This window comes from Branchiostoma floridae, chromosome 3 (genome assembly GCF_000003815.2).
Source record: "Branchiostoma floridae strain S238N-H82 chromosome 3, Bfl_VNyyK, whole genome shotgun sequence".
In the NCBI taxonomy this organism is placed as follows: Eukaryota; Metazoa; Chordata; class Leptocardii; order Amphioxiformes; family Branchiostomatidae; genus Branchiostoma; species Branchiostoma floridae.
The window spans coordinates 3,487,347-3,504,801 of record NC_049981.1 but is presented as its reverse complement, the minus strand read 5'-3'; the positions used below and the strand labels follow the sequence as shown (position 1 = coordinate 3,504,801).

Here is a 17,455-nt window from a genome sequence, read left to right as displayed (position 1 = left end):
ATATTTAGTATTTTGCTTGCCGTAGTTGAAAATCATGTAAATATTATAACTGCCATTGCAATCTATCCTATGCTTCTAACTAAATTTGGTCTCGTCTGAACTATGAATAAATTCATGAGCTAATAGTTTAAACTAACGAAAGATCAGATGTGAATTTCTACCCAAAATATCTTTTGCGTCAATCTTTTAATATTAAATTGCAGATTGCTGTGACCGAGGCGTGAATAGCGTAACCATGTAAATAATATATTTGTCTGTAAGTAAACCATGTTTTGGACCAAATATTAACTTTGTCGTTTCCTGTCTCATGAGCTCATAGCCTGCAAACCAGAATCAACCGTGTAATATAGAAAACCTTTGCATGTTACAGTAATAATAACATATCTAGACCGCTAGAGGTCGCTATTAGATATCCGACATTAAATCGTGTTGGCAATATTACCGATGTGCAATTCTGTCTTAACCCGCTTGATGACGCCTTTGTCAGGTAAAGGCCTTCAAATTTGGCAGACGGTCAAGATCGATCGGTCATTGTTAGGCGGGGGAAAACATGAAATCAGTTTATGGGATAGAAGGATGAAATATATAATTTTTTTCATTCTTTCTAAAGGTAAACACACCTGTCCCTGAACACCATCCACACAGGTAAACACACCTGTCCCTGGTGCTCAATGTCATCCACACACAGGTAAACACTCCTTTCCCTGGTGCTGAACACCATTCACACACAGGTAAACACACCTGTCCCTGAACACTTTTTACATAGTTCAACACACCTTTTCCTGTGCTGAGCATCATCCACACAAACACACCTTTCCCTGGTGCTGAACACTCCACACACAAGTAAACACATCTGTCCCTGGTACCGAACACTATCTACACACCGGTAAACATACCTGTCCTTGTGCTGAACACCATCCACACACAGGTAAACACACCTGTCCTTAATGCTGAACACCATTCACACACAGGTAAACAGACATGTCCCTGTTGCTGAACACCATCCAAACACAGGCAAACGCATCTGTCTTGAGCTGCACACTATCCACACATGGCAAATACACCTGTTCCTGAACACCATACACACACAGGTAAGCACACCTTTCCCTGGTGCTGAACTTAATCCACTTAGAGGTATTCACATCTGTCCCTGGTGCTAAACACCATCTACACACAGGCAAACACACATTTCCTTGGTGCTGAACACCATCCACACACAGGTAAACACACCTGTCCTTGGTGCTAAACACCATCTTCACACAAGTAAACACACCTGTCCCTGGTGCTGAACACCATCCACACACAGGCAAACACCCCTGTCCTTGGTGCTAAACACCATCTACACACAGGCTAACACCCCTGTCCTTGGTGCTAAACACCATCTACACACAGGTAAACATACCTGTCCCTGGTGCTGAACACCATCCACACACAGGTTAACGCACCTGTCCCTGAACACTATCCACACACGGGTTAACGCACATGTCCTTGGTGCTAAACACCATCTACACACAGGCAAACACACCTTTCCCTGGTGCTGAACACCATCCATCCACACACGGACGCAAACTACTCAGAAATGTTTGAAAGCTTTATTACTTACACATATCCGAACATTAACCCCAACCACATCACAATACCAATCCTGCGAACTTGCGCGTTCAGATATCCCTTACCATATCTCCGTATGTATTTCAATTTGTACATACAGCATACACCATTACATGTACTTTGTACAGACATCAATATGCCTCGTGTTTCTTGAATATACAGAAATGCTTTACCAATGACTGTGGAGGCACCAGCCTCATTAGCATACATAACCATATCATTCCATTCACTGAATTAGTGTAGTGTACAGCATTAAAAAACAATTTTACATGATTCAGTTACAACGAAAACTTTGGAAAAGAGCTTTCTGGACATGATTTCTAGGTGATACATGATGAAACTGTGGTTTGTGAATAAAATCTCAGGTACAGACCGTAAATTGCGTAGGGTGAATATCATGTGATTTGTGCCATGTTTCGTACTGGCTCATGCCCATGACCATATATGGAAATGGTTCTGTCAAAAGGTCAGAGGTCATACCGCCTGGTGAGTCATAGTCTGAATAATTTATAAACTCCTTTCATTGCTTAGAGTGTGACCTTAGAAATGCTTTGGTGAACATTGTGAGTCACCAATCGTCAAATCAAATTTGTTCTTGAAATGAAATTTGGAGCCAATGTTACAACGTTTAAGGCTTAAAACGAAGGTAAAAAAAATGATTGACAATTTCTGGTGCAATGTGCAAATGGCTGGCATTATAGATGGAAATTCATCGATGAATAAATAAAATAATTTTTTTCTTTCATAGCATTTGTTACTGTTGAACATGTTGATACTGTTAAACATATAGCTATACTCATATATCATATTGAAACATTTGCAAATAACTATTGGTTTAATAAAGATATACAATTATAGAATAAATACTATAATTTTTAACTTTTGGAAGTTGTAGCAATATAAAAACTTTAAAAAATTTTTTGTACATAAAATTACAAAAAAACAACATTGCAACATGACAAAATAAGATTGCAACTTACAGTAATGTCTTTGTTCCACTGTGTCACTTTTCATACGTCCAGCAAAATACAACATTATTATATACATAATGCTGACAGTACCCATATTGTTTGCAGTTCTTTACATGATACTGATGTAGCAAACATTGCACACCTGCTATTGTTACAGGTGCAGCAAACGTTATACACCTGATATTGTTACAGGTGTAGCAAACGTTACACACCTGATATTGTTACAGGTGTAGCAAACGTTATACACCTGATATTGTTACAGGTGCTGCAAACATTCAACACCTGCTATTGTTCCAGGTGTTGCAAACATTGTGCACCTGCTATTGTTACAGGTGTAGCAAACATTGCACACCTGCTATTGTTCCAGGTGTTGCAAACATTGTGCACCTGCTATTGTTGCAGGTGTAGCAAACGTTATACACCTGATATTGTTACAGGTGCTGCAAACATTCAACACCTGCTATTGTTCCAGGTGCTGCAAACATTGTGCACCTGCTATTGTTGCAGGTGTAGCAAACGTTATACACCTGATATTGTTACGGGTGTACGAACACATTATAATAATTACATGGTTCAACAGTGCTTTCCTATGTACATTACGGACTTGTGTTCCAAACATGTCCAACTTAATTTAACACTTAAAACTATACAGCAACGCGTTTTAGCATGTAACATACAGCGTACGTTTGTATGTTGTTCCTTGCATAAGTTAGGAAGAATTCTCGTATTTTCCTATAGTCAAACACTGCCCATATGTGCAGGTTTGCCAAACACATATTGCACTGAAAGAAATAAAAAATATCCCTTTTTGATCTTGCAGATCGAAAAATCAAGCTTGTTTTTTTATACTTACATGTAGTGTGCTAGCATGGTAAGATTTGATATATCATTATCACTAGAGATACCAGGAAAAATGGTACAATCCATCTCAGTCAACCATAGAAAAGATGACTTATGACCTTGTCAGGTAAGGTCAAGGTCATTTACAGGAGGTCAAGGTCATCAACACAGCCGGTCAGCACCAGACCCGTTTTGTTACCATGGCAACACAGCAGCCAATCGTCATCCACCTGCCGAACGACGGTAAGAATGTCGCCCTTAGTGAGACTGAGCTGTCCGTCCTCGGTTGCTAGATGATGGCACAACGCCTTCACTACCCTGGGAGGGAGAGAGGGACCTTCCGTAAAAATAACCCGGGAACAAGATTTAGTTGACCATTTTAGGTGAGCAATATTTCTGAACAAAGAAATTTTGCAACGTTAAAAAACAGCACACATTCTAAACATGCATTATTGCAGGGAAATTTTCATGTGCTTCTTTTTGCACCTGATATGAATGATATTTAGTAGAATACATGTAACCTAACGTTATTATCAACACAGACACAAATTACATGTATTGGGCATCTACGCAAAAGAAAGACACACTAAAATTGCATGCAAGTCAAAATCGACTGAGCACCAGACAAAAATTATTTTGAAGACCCACACAAAATGTCACAAAATGGTTAATTTGCAATTACAAGAAAGTGGCATTGAATACTTCACAATCATACAAATTAGTACACATCAGATAACACGAACATGTAAATTAGTTAAGTAATGGACACGGAGGCACAAATATGCAAGAAATGATGAATGCAAAAATCAGTAAACAGTGAAAAATGTAAGACAAAAAAATGAAAACAGGAAGGCAGTCTGAGCAAGAAAGGAAACATTCTCTCCTCTATTCAACTTTCAGAGTACACATGTGCAGCAACAGGAATCATGGGTAATATGTCAAAGGTGAGGGCCACTGAGACATAAACAAAACATCATCCGGACATTGTTATACAAATCAAGACAATGGTCCTGACTAGAGCTATTTACAAGTCAGGGGCCGTCACCTTTGACATATTACTCAATTCCTGTTGCTGCACATGCGTACTTGAAATGGCGATCATGCTTTTTTTTGTCAAGCTACAGCATTAAGGATGTTGAGCAAAATTATGAAAGAAATTGTATAAAAAAAGAACAGATTTTCAAAGCATGCTGGGTATTTTGAGGAAGGCCAACCTTACCCAACCCAATACATAAATGCCAGCATAGCATTTTCTTGTGCATAACAATTAATCTAACAAAAATGAAATTTGGAAGAAAAAATAAATTACAGTATTCTGCTGTAAAAAAATTGGACTTTGCATTCTAAGAACATTTTGGAATAATAGTAAAAAAAAAAATTATAATTTCAGAATAAAAAGTGACTATAGACACGAAAAAATCCCAATAACTAGGGTTTGACTTTTACTTAGGGTGTCTAGTATCTCATAGTGTCCACTAAATATACTGAAACCTTGGATCGAAAGTGCAGTGTGATCAAGTGAAAATCGTGATCAGGACAACAGCAAAGTGGTGGTAATGACATTATGTACAGCACCATGTGACGCACAAACATTAAAACATGAAAACACGAGCAGTGGAGAAAAAAACAACAACTTTGTAATCTACAGAGGCCAGCTATGACAAAAACACTCTTGAGATGCATGTATGCTGCATCACAGCATGGAAAAAGAAGAAAAAACACAGTCAAACCTGCCCAAGAAGACCACTAAAACAGGCCATAAAATGTGGTGTATGTGAACACCTGCATGTGGTCACTATAGACAGGATTTTTAACAATTGTGTCAATAGAAACAAATTTTCAAGGGACCACAGTGGTCTTTATGAAGAGGTGGCCACAAGTTCAGGTTTGACTGAAAATCTGAAATGACCAGCAATTCAGACCACAATGAACACACAAGTCCTCTGTGCGTAAGACTGCACAGTCACAACATACAGCACAGTACAGTACAGCTCTGCACACCTTTTACCATCTTTCCTATGTTCCTGCGCTACAATCTGCTCTCTTCTCGTTGTCTTGTTACTATGCTGTTGCCTAGGAGATGGGAATGGCATCTGGTTGCTATGCTGTTGCCTAGGAGACGAAGGTGGAGTTTGGTTGCTATGGTGTTGCCGAGGAGACGAGGGTGGAGTCTGGTTGCTATGGTGTTGCCGAGGAGACGGGGGCGGAGTCCTGCTGGATGTTGGGAGGAGGACACGGTCCACAGCTTGGATGAGGGAAGAGCTGAAGCTGGCCCATCTGGACTTCTTACCATTGGGAGTGTTCTGTGAAGAGGGCAAAGAGGTGTTGCTTAGTAATACTTAGTTATTGTGAACCATGTCATGGTACAACACAACAGTTTTGTTTAGTAAGTACAATCTACGCTTGACCAATACTGATAGGACTGATCCAGCGTCACACCAGGATGGACCCGAATGACTAATACATAATAAATCCAGCCACAGTAGGGGTGGGTACCAGTATGTAGAGAATTCAGGTCCAGGTCCAGAGGATCAGGTCTAGGTATGGACCTGAACCTGATTAGTTGTGAAAACTTGTGAATGGGCGATATTCAAAACAATGGTCCATTTTGCTACAAAGGATTCTGTTTGATGGAGTTTCCGACATCCATTGGTGTTCTAAAATTCTATCTTCATGTAAAGAACCCTCTGTTTTTGACCAAGTTTGACTATAGATTACTAGAATGGTAAAAATGACCATCAACTCTCCTCTACTTCGATTTTGTTCTTTTCTTGGACATGCAAGCCAAAAAACATGTGAACGCCTGCAGATATAATCTGTTCACTTTTAAATCGGCCCAACATCTGGTTCGCTGATGAAAAAACAGTACCCACCCCTAAGCCACAGGATAAATATGCTTTCAAGAGTTACATGTTTTAGATAGCATCCACTGCCTTTCATCAGTGACTGAGACTATGACAATTTTTTTCATCTTCGACTTCTTAGATTAGGGGTGATTGCTTCTGATCTTGGGGTGACAGATTCTTTAACATGTGATCTATTGCAGCCACATTGAAACAAACACTGAACATTTCTTGAAACGACACAGAAAAGGAAACTCTCAATTTCAAATCTATACCTGTTGATCTTCTTTCTTCACCTCTTGTGTGACTGGGACCTTGACCTTTGACCTTGCCTCCTGATTGGGCCTGGGTCCTGCTCCAATCAGATTGCTCAGCCACAACTTGCTCCTGTAAGAGAATAAAGAAATATTTTCCTTTTTGAAAAGTATTAATATCAAGTAGTTATGGATAATGACAGCATTTTGCCCATTTAATTGGGAAGAAGAAGTTCTTCTTTGTTATTATGTGCTTAACCTCATTAGGATGAGGGCTCCATGCACGATACGTAAGACTTACACAGGACTGTAAGTTTTGATACACTCACAGTGGGAAGGACCCCTACTCTTTTCAATATGTGTGGTGGGTTCTTTTACATGTGTGAGGTTTTGCTCTCCCTGAAGCTAGCTACTCATTTTTCAAGAGTGAAGAGGAGAAAGTTGTGTCTTTCTAAGAGATCGGTGTCATGGTAAATTTCGAACTCGGAACCTCTTGGGCCTCTTGGTTGCCGATTACGCCAGACGATCTCACATGACCCTATACTGACATCTTACCTAACAGATGTAGCGTTAGCTTCGCTGCTGGTTTCTGATATTGTGGATGTTGTTTCTGATGTTTTCCTGTCAAATGCTGCCTCCACAGGGGTGCTGTTCATCAACTGGAACCACCAGCTCTGGTTTTTGGGCTGTTCTGTTGGCTGCTGGTCCTCTCCAGCTACTACAGAGTCAACCTTCTCTTTGGGAGTCTGGTCCTGGTCAACTGGAGTTTCCTCTGGTCTTCTAAAAAGATAAACAACAGAAAACATGAATAATCTATCAATCCATTCTTCCATCCCTGCATCCATCATTCCATCCTTGCATCCATTTCCCCGTCCATTCCTCCTTTCCTGCATCCATTCCTCCATCCATCCCTCACTATTCCCATCCTTCATCCTTCCATCATCCATCCATCCTCCCATCAATCCATCCATCCATTCATCCATTCATCCATCCCTTCACCCCTCCATTCCACCTCACCTGTCAATGACCATGACCTCCTCCTCCTGCTCCTCATGCCTGTCCTCCTCCATCCTCCCGCTCGGCTGGTACCGCGGGATTCTCTTCCCTGTCATCATCTGGAACGTCGACCTTGGAGATGTCCTTGCCGCCTCCTCCTTCAGACGCTGTTTCCCGATCTCCCGTTCCATTTCCTAGACAACAAGAACACTCGTCAGATACATTTATTGACGTATACATAAAAATTCACCTACATACATGTACAATGTATATGAAGAGCCCCTCTACAAGGAAAAGGGCCATAAAAGATGCATTGTGTTACTCCTGTCCAGTCTACTGTACTGTACATGTGATGAAGCTAAAAATAAACAAAACTCCTTTAAACTATACCTTGTTCCCAAGTACCAAACTTAAAACAGATTTCCTTTAAGTCGATATGCCTTTAAGAGTAGAGATATAATTGCTCAGCTATTCTTCATTAACCCATACAGGTGTTTCAAATGTTATGACAGGTTAATTTGGGTTTGCAAAACTAGTTGTTTCTCCAGAAAAAAATCGCCAAAATATTGAAAGCTTATCTTAGAAAATAACTTTGCTAAAAGCAAAGTCTCCACATTTGTGAGTCAGATAACAGATATTTAGTCCTCATTAATCAAGACATTTTACAGTACCTCTTCAACTTCATCTTCATTGTCATCTTTCTTCTTCAAGAATGAAAGTGACGTCGACTCTAAGAATCTTAAAGACTTCGACCGGAATGACGTTAGTTTATCCATACTGACAACCAAGGATTAACAAAGTTACTCTCTACATACACACATACATATTGTACATATTAACTCTCTACCAGCATTCAAACTGGTAACCTGCTTGGAAATACTTGCAAAACAAAAATCTTATGTGCTACAATAATCTTTTACAGGGAAAAAGAAGTACTGCAGCTACTAAAATTAAGAACATGTCCCTACATTTGTTTGTTTTCCTTGTGGTGTTTTTGTTACCTAGCTGCTTTGAAAAGAATCCTTCAGAACAAGATTGATGTGAACAGGGCTTGAATAAATCTAGGATTCACAATATTTTATTGTTCTCACCCTTTCTCTTAGTACTAAAGACAGAATGGAAAACAGTGACCTTTCAGAGGTAAGTGTCCCATGAGAAAACAAATTGAATGTGAATTGATAATTCATTTCATTAGCTCTACCAGAAGATTATATTTTTGCCTGGATTGCCTTGTGTGATTTCGAGTCTGTGAAAAGTATAACTTGACAATATAATGCCTGAGTGTGTGGAATATTTCTATATTTGGCATGTGGAGAAACAAAAGAAATAGGCCATTTCAAGTTGTATGAAATGTAGAAGCCCAAATCCTCATTGGGGATACAAATCACAGCATAGGGGCCCAGATCACAGCATCTTCAAATCACAGCGTAGCCGTAGGGGCCCATACATACATTGCATTTGCTGCTTTTTTGATTGAAAATAAAATCCATGGACTTGCATGAATGAATGAATGAATGGTTCATTACACTTCAATCAATAAACACATTTCGCAGCCAGTTGGATGAATTGCATTTTTTTTACATGACGTTTGCTTTTTTTACATATGGAATAAAAATCTATTGGTCCGGAAGCCTACTGAGTTATTGAGTCAGGGTTTTTGAATCTCTTTAAATAAAACCATGTTCTTTTAAAAGTTAAAATGAACACTTAAAAAGCAATTAATTACTCAAGCAACCGAATATGAACCCAGAAACAGTCAGATATCCCAGACAACATCCGCCATCTTTCGTCAGTGACACTGGTGCTATTTACAACTCCGCCATGATGATCATAGTAAGCATTGAACGCAAAATGCAGAGAAACAAGGATACAAGATAGGCTGGCCTAATCTAGAATTCAGAATACGACCTCTGACCTCTTGTTTGATGTTGAACTCAAACTGCGTGTCGAGAGCGAAGGGCAGGAGGGAGAGCGGTTGGACGATCACCACGACGTCGTCAAACAGCTGCCTGCCTGCCGTGTAGCTCAGAGTCAGGAAAGCCTCGGGGATGTAGTGCTTCTGGACTATGTCTGCAGAAATAGGAGGAAAGATCATTAAAGGTGGGTTCGCACGTCCATATATATTCGTATGAGGTGCATATGGAAGTCTTAGCCTCTACCAGGCTTCATAGGTCGCTGGAAAAAATAATAGAAACTATTGGACAAAAAATTGCTAGATAACACGCCAGAGGAGTTAGCTGGTCACACAGCATACACCTTGGACAGCTAACTCCCTGGCATGTTATGTGTCTATATAATATAGTGAGTGAGTATATTTCTCAAATTTCTGCTATTTTCCTAGGGACCTATGGAGCCTGGTAAAGGCTACGAATTCCTTTTGGACCCCATACGGACTTAAATGTATATATTACGCAAATGTGAACCCGGCTTAAGCTACATGCAACTGAAAACTTATTCCACTGGTATTGATATGAGTAACACTTTCATCTAGTAGTGCCTACATGTAGTAGTATAAAGTATTTGATTATGATGTTCTCAAATAAAAAAAAAAGTTGTTGGCAACTTAAACAAGGCTGGCAATAAAAATGTATTATTGCCATGACGACGATTGAGGGTACAACAATACAGCTCAAATCAGAAATAGACTGGAACTTCCCTGTCGCACTATCCCTGGCACAATATACTAGCCCACCTGTAACATAAACCTACAGCCAGCAGAAATGTACTATACCCGGTACAGCACAATGGTCTGCCAGTGACCTAAACCTATAGCTGAGCACTACAGAAGTATTTCCTGTCTGCCTGTGGCGTATGGCTTGAACAAGCTCTAGAAAAGAAAATGTATCCTAACATAACAACCAAGACAACGTGATCCATTGTGCAGAGTTTCCCTGTCTTACCACTAGTTTCAAAGGACAAATTCCTCCAGGGAACCAGTGTGACCTACATTCCACCATTGCATACCAGAGATACATCTGGAACAGATTTAGGGGGGGGGGGGGGGCTTGCATACCCAGCATAATGTGGAGTACTAGCATTCTTGGAAAAATGCCTGTGCAATTCCTAGAATTTTTGCAGACTGAATGCAATATATACCACTTGACGACTCCCCTGAGGCGTCGTCAAAAATGTGTCAAACGTATCCTTTTTATAAGTAGTTTGGCAATCAAATCAGTGTTTTCCAACCTTGGTAATCACTGACACAAATAAAATACAAGACGTATGTATTCCATACCACCCGAGGTACCAACCAGACCATGGGTTGGATCGCCCGAAGGCCAGAATACACCGTGTTGTAATATATTTTTATTCACAAACTCAGCGAAGAGTTACTTACCGTATCGTGCTTGTAAGTGTGTTAACCACAGCTCCACTGCTTTTAAACTGAAAACAACACAGAAACAATTCATTATAAGTTACAGCTTCCTGAGAAAATCTCTGATAAAAATCAAAATGTGTACATCAAAATCAACTTGAACCCCCTTTTATTACAGTGGTCTTGTCTAATCTGGCGACACAGTGACAGTGACATGGCTTGTACCACTGGTAAGTAGGGGTGTTGAGACTTACTTTAGGAGTCCACAGATGAAAGCGTTGAACCTCATGTTGATGTCCCACATCTGACCAGTCTTACCCAGGTGGTTGGCGAGCTTGTTAAGAGACTTAGTGGCTGGACCTGAAAAAAATACAGCATTTTTAACAGTGGAATCTGCATATTCCTTTTGATGTGTGTCTTACAACTTCTCAAAATAAAATATGTACTACTAGCCTTTCTTCCAAGTTAAGATGTATATAGACTCAATTATTTGTTTCTTCTGATGTGTGTCTTAAAGCTTCGAACAAAGATACACATTGCTCTCTTACAAGTTGAAATGTAACTTGAGGAATAGACTCAAGTATTTGCATATTTCTGCAGATGTGTGTTTTAAAATGTCTTACAAAAATACATATAGCTCTTCTTCAAAGTAAAATATGAAAATAAAATATGACATTACCAATCCAAGTAGACAACTCCACAACATTCCAAGCATTGATACTTATTACAGAACTTTCATATGGTTTAACAACTAAGGCTCAAGTATTTGCATGTTTCTTCATTTCCGTGTCTTAAAAAAAAAACTTCCTCTTCCTTAAGACGTACCCATCTGCGTGGAGGCCTCCACGACGTTCCAGACGTTGTTCTTGACCCGCCCGACGATGGGGTTCCTTAGGAATGGCCTGAGCCCGTCCTCGACCAGCGCCAGCATGGCGGGACAGAGATAGCGTAGGACAAGGTGACCAATGTTCGGAGTCTTGCTGCTGTTACCCAACCGCGCCTGCATTGGGATATTACAACAAGGCAGTGAGTTGTTATCGTGACTGTGTACAGGGCAGGGTATTGAGGGGTCAGGGTTGGACAAGTTTTCTAAAATTCGCTTGTCCTATCGGGCAACCAAATAAAAAAATATACTTACCCGAACCAATTTTTTACTTGCCCAATTCAAATGACTGTCACTTTTGTGTGCATTTTCATTTCCTGTAATGGAATTCTTATACTTGCCTCTAGTTTTCAATGTATAAAATCTCACTCAATGGAAAAATCTTACTTGCCCAATCGGGCAAGTGGGGTAGGTCATGCACTTGCCCGAACAGCACTTTCACTTGCCCGGGACAGTGGGGCTAGTGGACTTGTCCAACCCTGAGGGTGGTGCCCATTTCTCTCCTTCCAATGTCTTTTAACCAAAACCAAAGTCAAGCAACTATTCTAACACCTGGGTGGAGTAAGGAAAGTCATGTGAGATACCTTTCCCAGCAAGGGAACAAGACCATTAGCATGACAGGATTTGAACCAAAGACCTTTGGTTTCTGGGCCAAACGACCTACAATTACTTTGCCTTCTAGCAGATTTCTCTACATCTTTTTCTCCTTTTTTAACATCCTAATTTCAGATGATGCAGAATGACTGATATACATGTAGTTTATGTTCTTTCTATACAAGCCCACACAGATAAATGTTCTTAACCTTCTTCCAGCTACCTAATTCCATAACCAGTACAGATTGGGTAGCCAAATCGCTACTCAGTAGGCTAATGGTTAAAAACCACAGAAATTGCCTGACCTTGGCTGCGGGTTCTCTCGCTTCTCCAAAGTGGTCCAAGATGGCGTCCACCGCAGAGTTCACAGCTGACACTAGCGCTGAAAAGTCAAACAAATATTTAGATAATGAGAAAGCAATACTTCATGGGTTACAGGAACAAATTTTTTTGAATCACAGATTTCTCACTGCAGGGGCATCTTAGTGCAGTGAAGCCATGTGTGGCCTTCAAAGGTGTGTGAGCATTGTAGGAGGCTTAAAACAACTGGAAAGACCACCACACTGGTTGAAACACAGCATTTTAGGGCCAAAATCACAGCATAAGGGGATACAACTACAACCCTACCTGGTATCCTTGTTAAGTACTACATCATTACATGTAGATGTCTATGTGTTCATGCATTCATCATCATCATTGCATTATCTGCAAGTAAAAACTGGAATGCCAACCATTCAGTCTTTCAAACTCTCTTTGGCTCTTTACGTCTTTACTTTTAAATTTAATATTGATGTTTCAATACGGCGCCCTCAATGGAAAAAGGACCGTTCAAGTTCAAGGAGCCTGTGTGATAAGCAGTCTGCCTACCTTTCTTCCTCCTCAGGTCCACCAGGATAAACTCTCCACTGCAGGATGGAGACAGGGGGATGTTGTCGGGCGGGGTCTCTATGGCAACGTATGATGTCATCTCCTCTTCTGCATCCCCATCCTTCTGCCATCCCTTCATCGCAGGCAGCTGGTAGGATGAGACTAGAGGGGAGGGGACATTACTATGGTTACCGTCGTCAAGGAAACAGTTACCATGGCAACATCATCTCCAAGGCAATGCATGATGTCATCTAATTCTAAAGAAATTTCCATCCATAGGAGGTACAAGGAGCTTGTGGGAAGTGATTAATAGTGATTAATAATAAATGAAATTTTATCAACATCATCACCATGGTAACCATGTTTCCATGGTTACTAAATATGATTTTTGCCAGCCCTACATAGCAGCTAGGTTGTGGTGTATATGGTAGTTTTTACCAGACTAACAGCTGTGTTGTACCTTTCAATCATTATGTAACCGTCTGAGATGCTGCAAATTAGTTCATCATGAATATGTTACACTACCTATCCCTATCCCTCATTTTCCTCAGCTGAGTATGAAGCTGAAAAGCTGGAAATGTCCAAAAGCCATACCTCATGCTCATAGACATGAACACAGTACAGGTGCACACGTATACAGCTTAGTGCAGGTGCAGTTTTTTTTTGTACCTTGTACTTTGTAACCCTCATGGGTAAAAATAAACTGTGACAATGATCTCTGCAGATAACTTGTAGCAACTGCAAGCTCTACACTAGAATTCAAATGGAAGCTACGAATTCTAATTTTTGTCATTTAGGGTTACCTCAAGCTCAGCCATACATAGTGTACAAATATTTCACTTTGTCCACTTTGGAATCTATGCAGCTATGGTACTTTTTTACTACAAACTTTGCCCTCAATGGTCACAGGCAGGTCAGGCCCAAATTGACAGCCATGCAGTTATGGCTTTTCAGAGGTCACCAGTCCTGCAGCTTGGGATTTGGTTTATTTTTTTTTAGGGCCATGCACTCCACAACTTAATGGGTTCAAACAGTCAACTCTGAACTCTTTGCTCACATGGGTGTTAGTGCCATGCAGTCTATGTGCAACATGTAACAAGATACAGCTATGATCTTCCAACTCCGGAACTTTACCCTCAAAGGTCACATGCAGGTACTAAGTAAGGGTTCAGTTCATGCAGTTCAGTTCAACATGAAAGCAAGGTTAGCTCAAATCAAAGTCAGGGCCATGCAGTCTACACAACAGCAACACAACTATGACCTTCCAACTCTGAACTTTACCCTCAGAGATCACATGCAGGTTAGGCTTCTGTTTATAGCCTTGCATGACATCACGGGTGTAAGCTCGAGTCAAATCCAGGTCAGGCTCAGGCAGTCTATGAAACAACAACACAGCTTTGACCTTCCAACTCTGAACTTTACCCTCAGAGATCACATGTTTGTAGTATTGGTCAGGCTTCTCTTTACAGCCATGCATGACATCACAGGTGCAAGCTCAAATCCAAGTCTGGGCCATGCAGTCTATGAAACAAGGACACATGAAGCTACGACCTTCCAACTCTGAACTTTGCCCTCACCAGTGACAGGTATCCCACGGTTTCCCGGGCTAACCACAGAGACCTTAATCCCGCCACGCTTGTGAACGTCGAGCGCCGAGTGAAACAGAGGCTGAATCTTCTCCTTTACGAAGGCCCTCTCGAACCTCAAGTTGCCATGGAACTCCCACTTTGGTGTCACATGGTTGCCATGGTAACCGGCGCTGCGGGGCAGGGACTGGTCGTCGTGGTTACCGAACCCGTTGGCATGGTGGTGGGTGATTTGGTAGCCGGCGCTTTTTGGAGGCTGTTGGTGTGCCAGTGGGAAGTACTGGTGGCTGTTAGAAGAGCCAATGCCACCCCCCTGAAAGTGTTTCAGGGCTGCTGAAGGAAGCAGGGAAGGAGAGAGGGAGAGGACAGATAACAGCATACTGAGATTAGAAGAAAGAACAAAGTATAAATATTTCAGGACTAATCTTACCATATTCCCACATGCAGGATTCAAACTTACTCCTCTAATCAGACCATAGAACTAACAGAAAGTTTGACCAATGTACCTTTTCTGGGTTACATGTAATACATTACATTCAGAGAGTTAGTAGTATTTGGGACTTCATGCATTTGTCAACATTTTGAATTCCATCTTAGATAATTTTGCTGTCATAGGAAAAGAATTGACTTCTGTTATACCGAAGGATATTTCCCATTTTTCAAATGGTCAATCCAGCATTCTACATAAAATTATGCAACATGCAAAGGACTGCACCATCAGATAAATAGGGGTGAGCAGGTCCTACCTAAGGACTTTCCCTGTGTCTCCATGACCTGTACGGGAGGGGCGGGAGTTCGGTACGGGCTACAGGACAGGCTACGCTGCGCCAGCGGGCGCGACATCCCGCTAAACGTTTTAAGCGACGGGCACTTCTGGACGCGGCGTACACGCGGCATCTGTCCGCTGAGCGGAAAGGCAAGGTTGTAGGGCCTGATGGGAAGGGAGTGCGGACGGGCTTTCAGGGGCCGCGACTTCGAGTCTGGAGAAAGGAGGGAGCGAAAGAGAGGAAAGGAAAAAGAGAATTAGTTATGAGTGTGGAAGTTGATGAGTCTGTGTGGTATGATACATGCAGATGGATTTAGTCTTCAATTGTGTGTGGCCTTCATGCATTTTGTTGTCATGCCTATCCATCCTATTTTTTAGTTCTTGAATGATACTTTCAGCATGCGGACAAGATGAAGAAACATGCAAGGATGGAAACTTGCATCCCAAACCATTGTGTATCAAGGCCGAGACTTTCCCATCAGATTCTGTTTCCATTTTGATATTCATATTCATCATTGATTTTGCAAAAAGTCTGATAACAAGCTTAAGCCTAATAAACAGTGTTTCTTCACATTACACTGCATACAAATGTGTAATGTGAAGTATGTGCACTGTGCAAGTAACGTCACAAGTGCACAACTGATGAATAGACCTAGACGTGCCAAGAAACACCTTTTAAGCAAAAGCTGTTACTTACGATTATCCCTGAGGGTTACTTCATCATTCGTCAGTTTTGGACCTGGGTCACTAAACAACCGCGACCGGCCTGACGCATCCTCAGCCTTTTCACTTTCCAGACTTTCTCTTCTCAACTTCAGGCTTTCCTCCATCGCTACCTCGTTCCCTGACACATTCTCTATAATCCCATCATCCTCATCTACCTCATCTACCTCAATCCCTTCAGAATTCAGTCTTTCTTTTCTCTCCTTCTCGGACCATCTCCTCTTGTCTTCACACTCATTCCCTCCTTCTGTCCATTCTCCCGAAAACACCCCTTCGTCGGAGTGCTTTCCGGTGTCAAGCCTTCCATTGCCCTCGCTACTGTCAATCAACGGTTGAACCGGGAGCGACATGTTCTTCTTCCTCTGCGCGATTTCTGCGAACGTGACCCGTTTTGCCGTGTCCGGAGTCTTCGGTTCTTCTGCATTCTCGTTGTCGTCTTCCGTTGGACAGACTATTTCAGGATTCGCGCAAAAGTCCTCGTCTGAAGCACTCTGTAGTCTCAATGAAAGTTTCTCGTAGCTCTTTGACCGAATGCAGCGCTGCTTCCATGTGTCCTGCTTACTTTTCGGAGACGAGCTTCTGTCTGCGCTACTCATGGAGTGAGCTCGCGAAACCGTCGGGCGTTCTTTTCTGTTTAGATCTGCGCTGCCGAACGAGTGTGCTCGCGTTACCGACGGGGGACTCTTTTGCACCCCTTCCTCGACCAGGCTGCTGCAGTTGCTATGGCTACTGTTGCCATGGCGTCTTGGCGTGAATCCCGAGCTCTCCATGCTCCAACGTTGCGAAAGATTTCTGAGGAAAGCTTTTCATAGCTCCTTTCGAGATGCTCTGTTTCATGTTGAACGGTGACGGCGTCTTTGATTCCATCGTGCTCTTTGACCGACCGCGCAATTTCGACCCCCGTCTTCTGTTCCGCACCCTGTACTTGTGACCGTGTAGCGGCGCTTGCAGGAAGTAGCCTTCGGGCGTCTTCATGGTCGCCACAGGATACGAGACGCTGTGCTGCAGGTCCCCGTTCTCGAACCCGTCCACGATGACGGTGTAGCCCTGGTGACGCGACGCCTGGCAGGGCGGGTAGGAGTGGCGCTCCCGGCAGCGCAGCCGATCCATTTTCGGACACGAGGTGCTCAGTCTGTGGATGGCTAGCTGAAACTCTTCTCCACTCGCCGACTGCACCACGTGGCCGTAATCGTCCGCCCCTTCCC

The 17,455-nt window shown here is 42.0% G+C and overlaps 1 protein-coding gene across 4 annotated transcripts; it reads right to left on the bottom strand.

The window, feature by feature from the left end:
- Positions 1-2,525: 2,525 nt before the first annotated feature.
- LOC118412622 (iporin-like) lies at positions 2,526-17,129 on the bottom strand. Of its 4 annotated transcripts, XR_004830794.1 has the most exons (15): positions 16,225-17,129; positions 15,508-15,741; positions 14,753-15,094; positions 13,176-13,337; positions 12,614-12,690; positions 11,657-11,831; positions 11,086-11,191; positions 10,853-10,899; positions 9,431-9,585; positions 7,537-7,709; positions 7,075-7,299; positions 6,541-6,652; positions 5,424-5,725; positions 3,110-3,740; positions 2,526-3,004 (listed from the first exon to the last, which is right to left on the bottom strand). XR_004830794.1 is itself a non-coding variant. In XM_035815598.1 (14 exons), exons 1-14 carry the CDS (start codon positions 17,018-17,020, stop codon positions 3,566-3,568), a joined length of 3,081 nt encoding a protein of 1,026 aa, XP_035671491.1. In that variant the 5' UTR covers positions 17,021-17,129; the 3' UTR covers positions 2,526-3,565. The 4 variants fall into 4 exon arrangements, 3 of the variants coding, with proteins under 3 accessions (XP_035671491.1, XP_035671492.1, XP_035671493.1); XM_035815598.1 differs by having other exon boundaries at positions 2,526-3,740; XM_035815599.1 differs by having other exon boundaries at positions 2,526-3,740; positions 14,753-15,091; positions 16,225-17,128.
- Between the last annotated feature and the right edge of the window lie 326 nt (positions 17,130-17,455).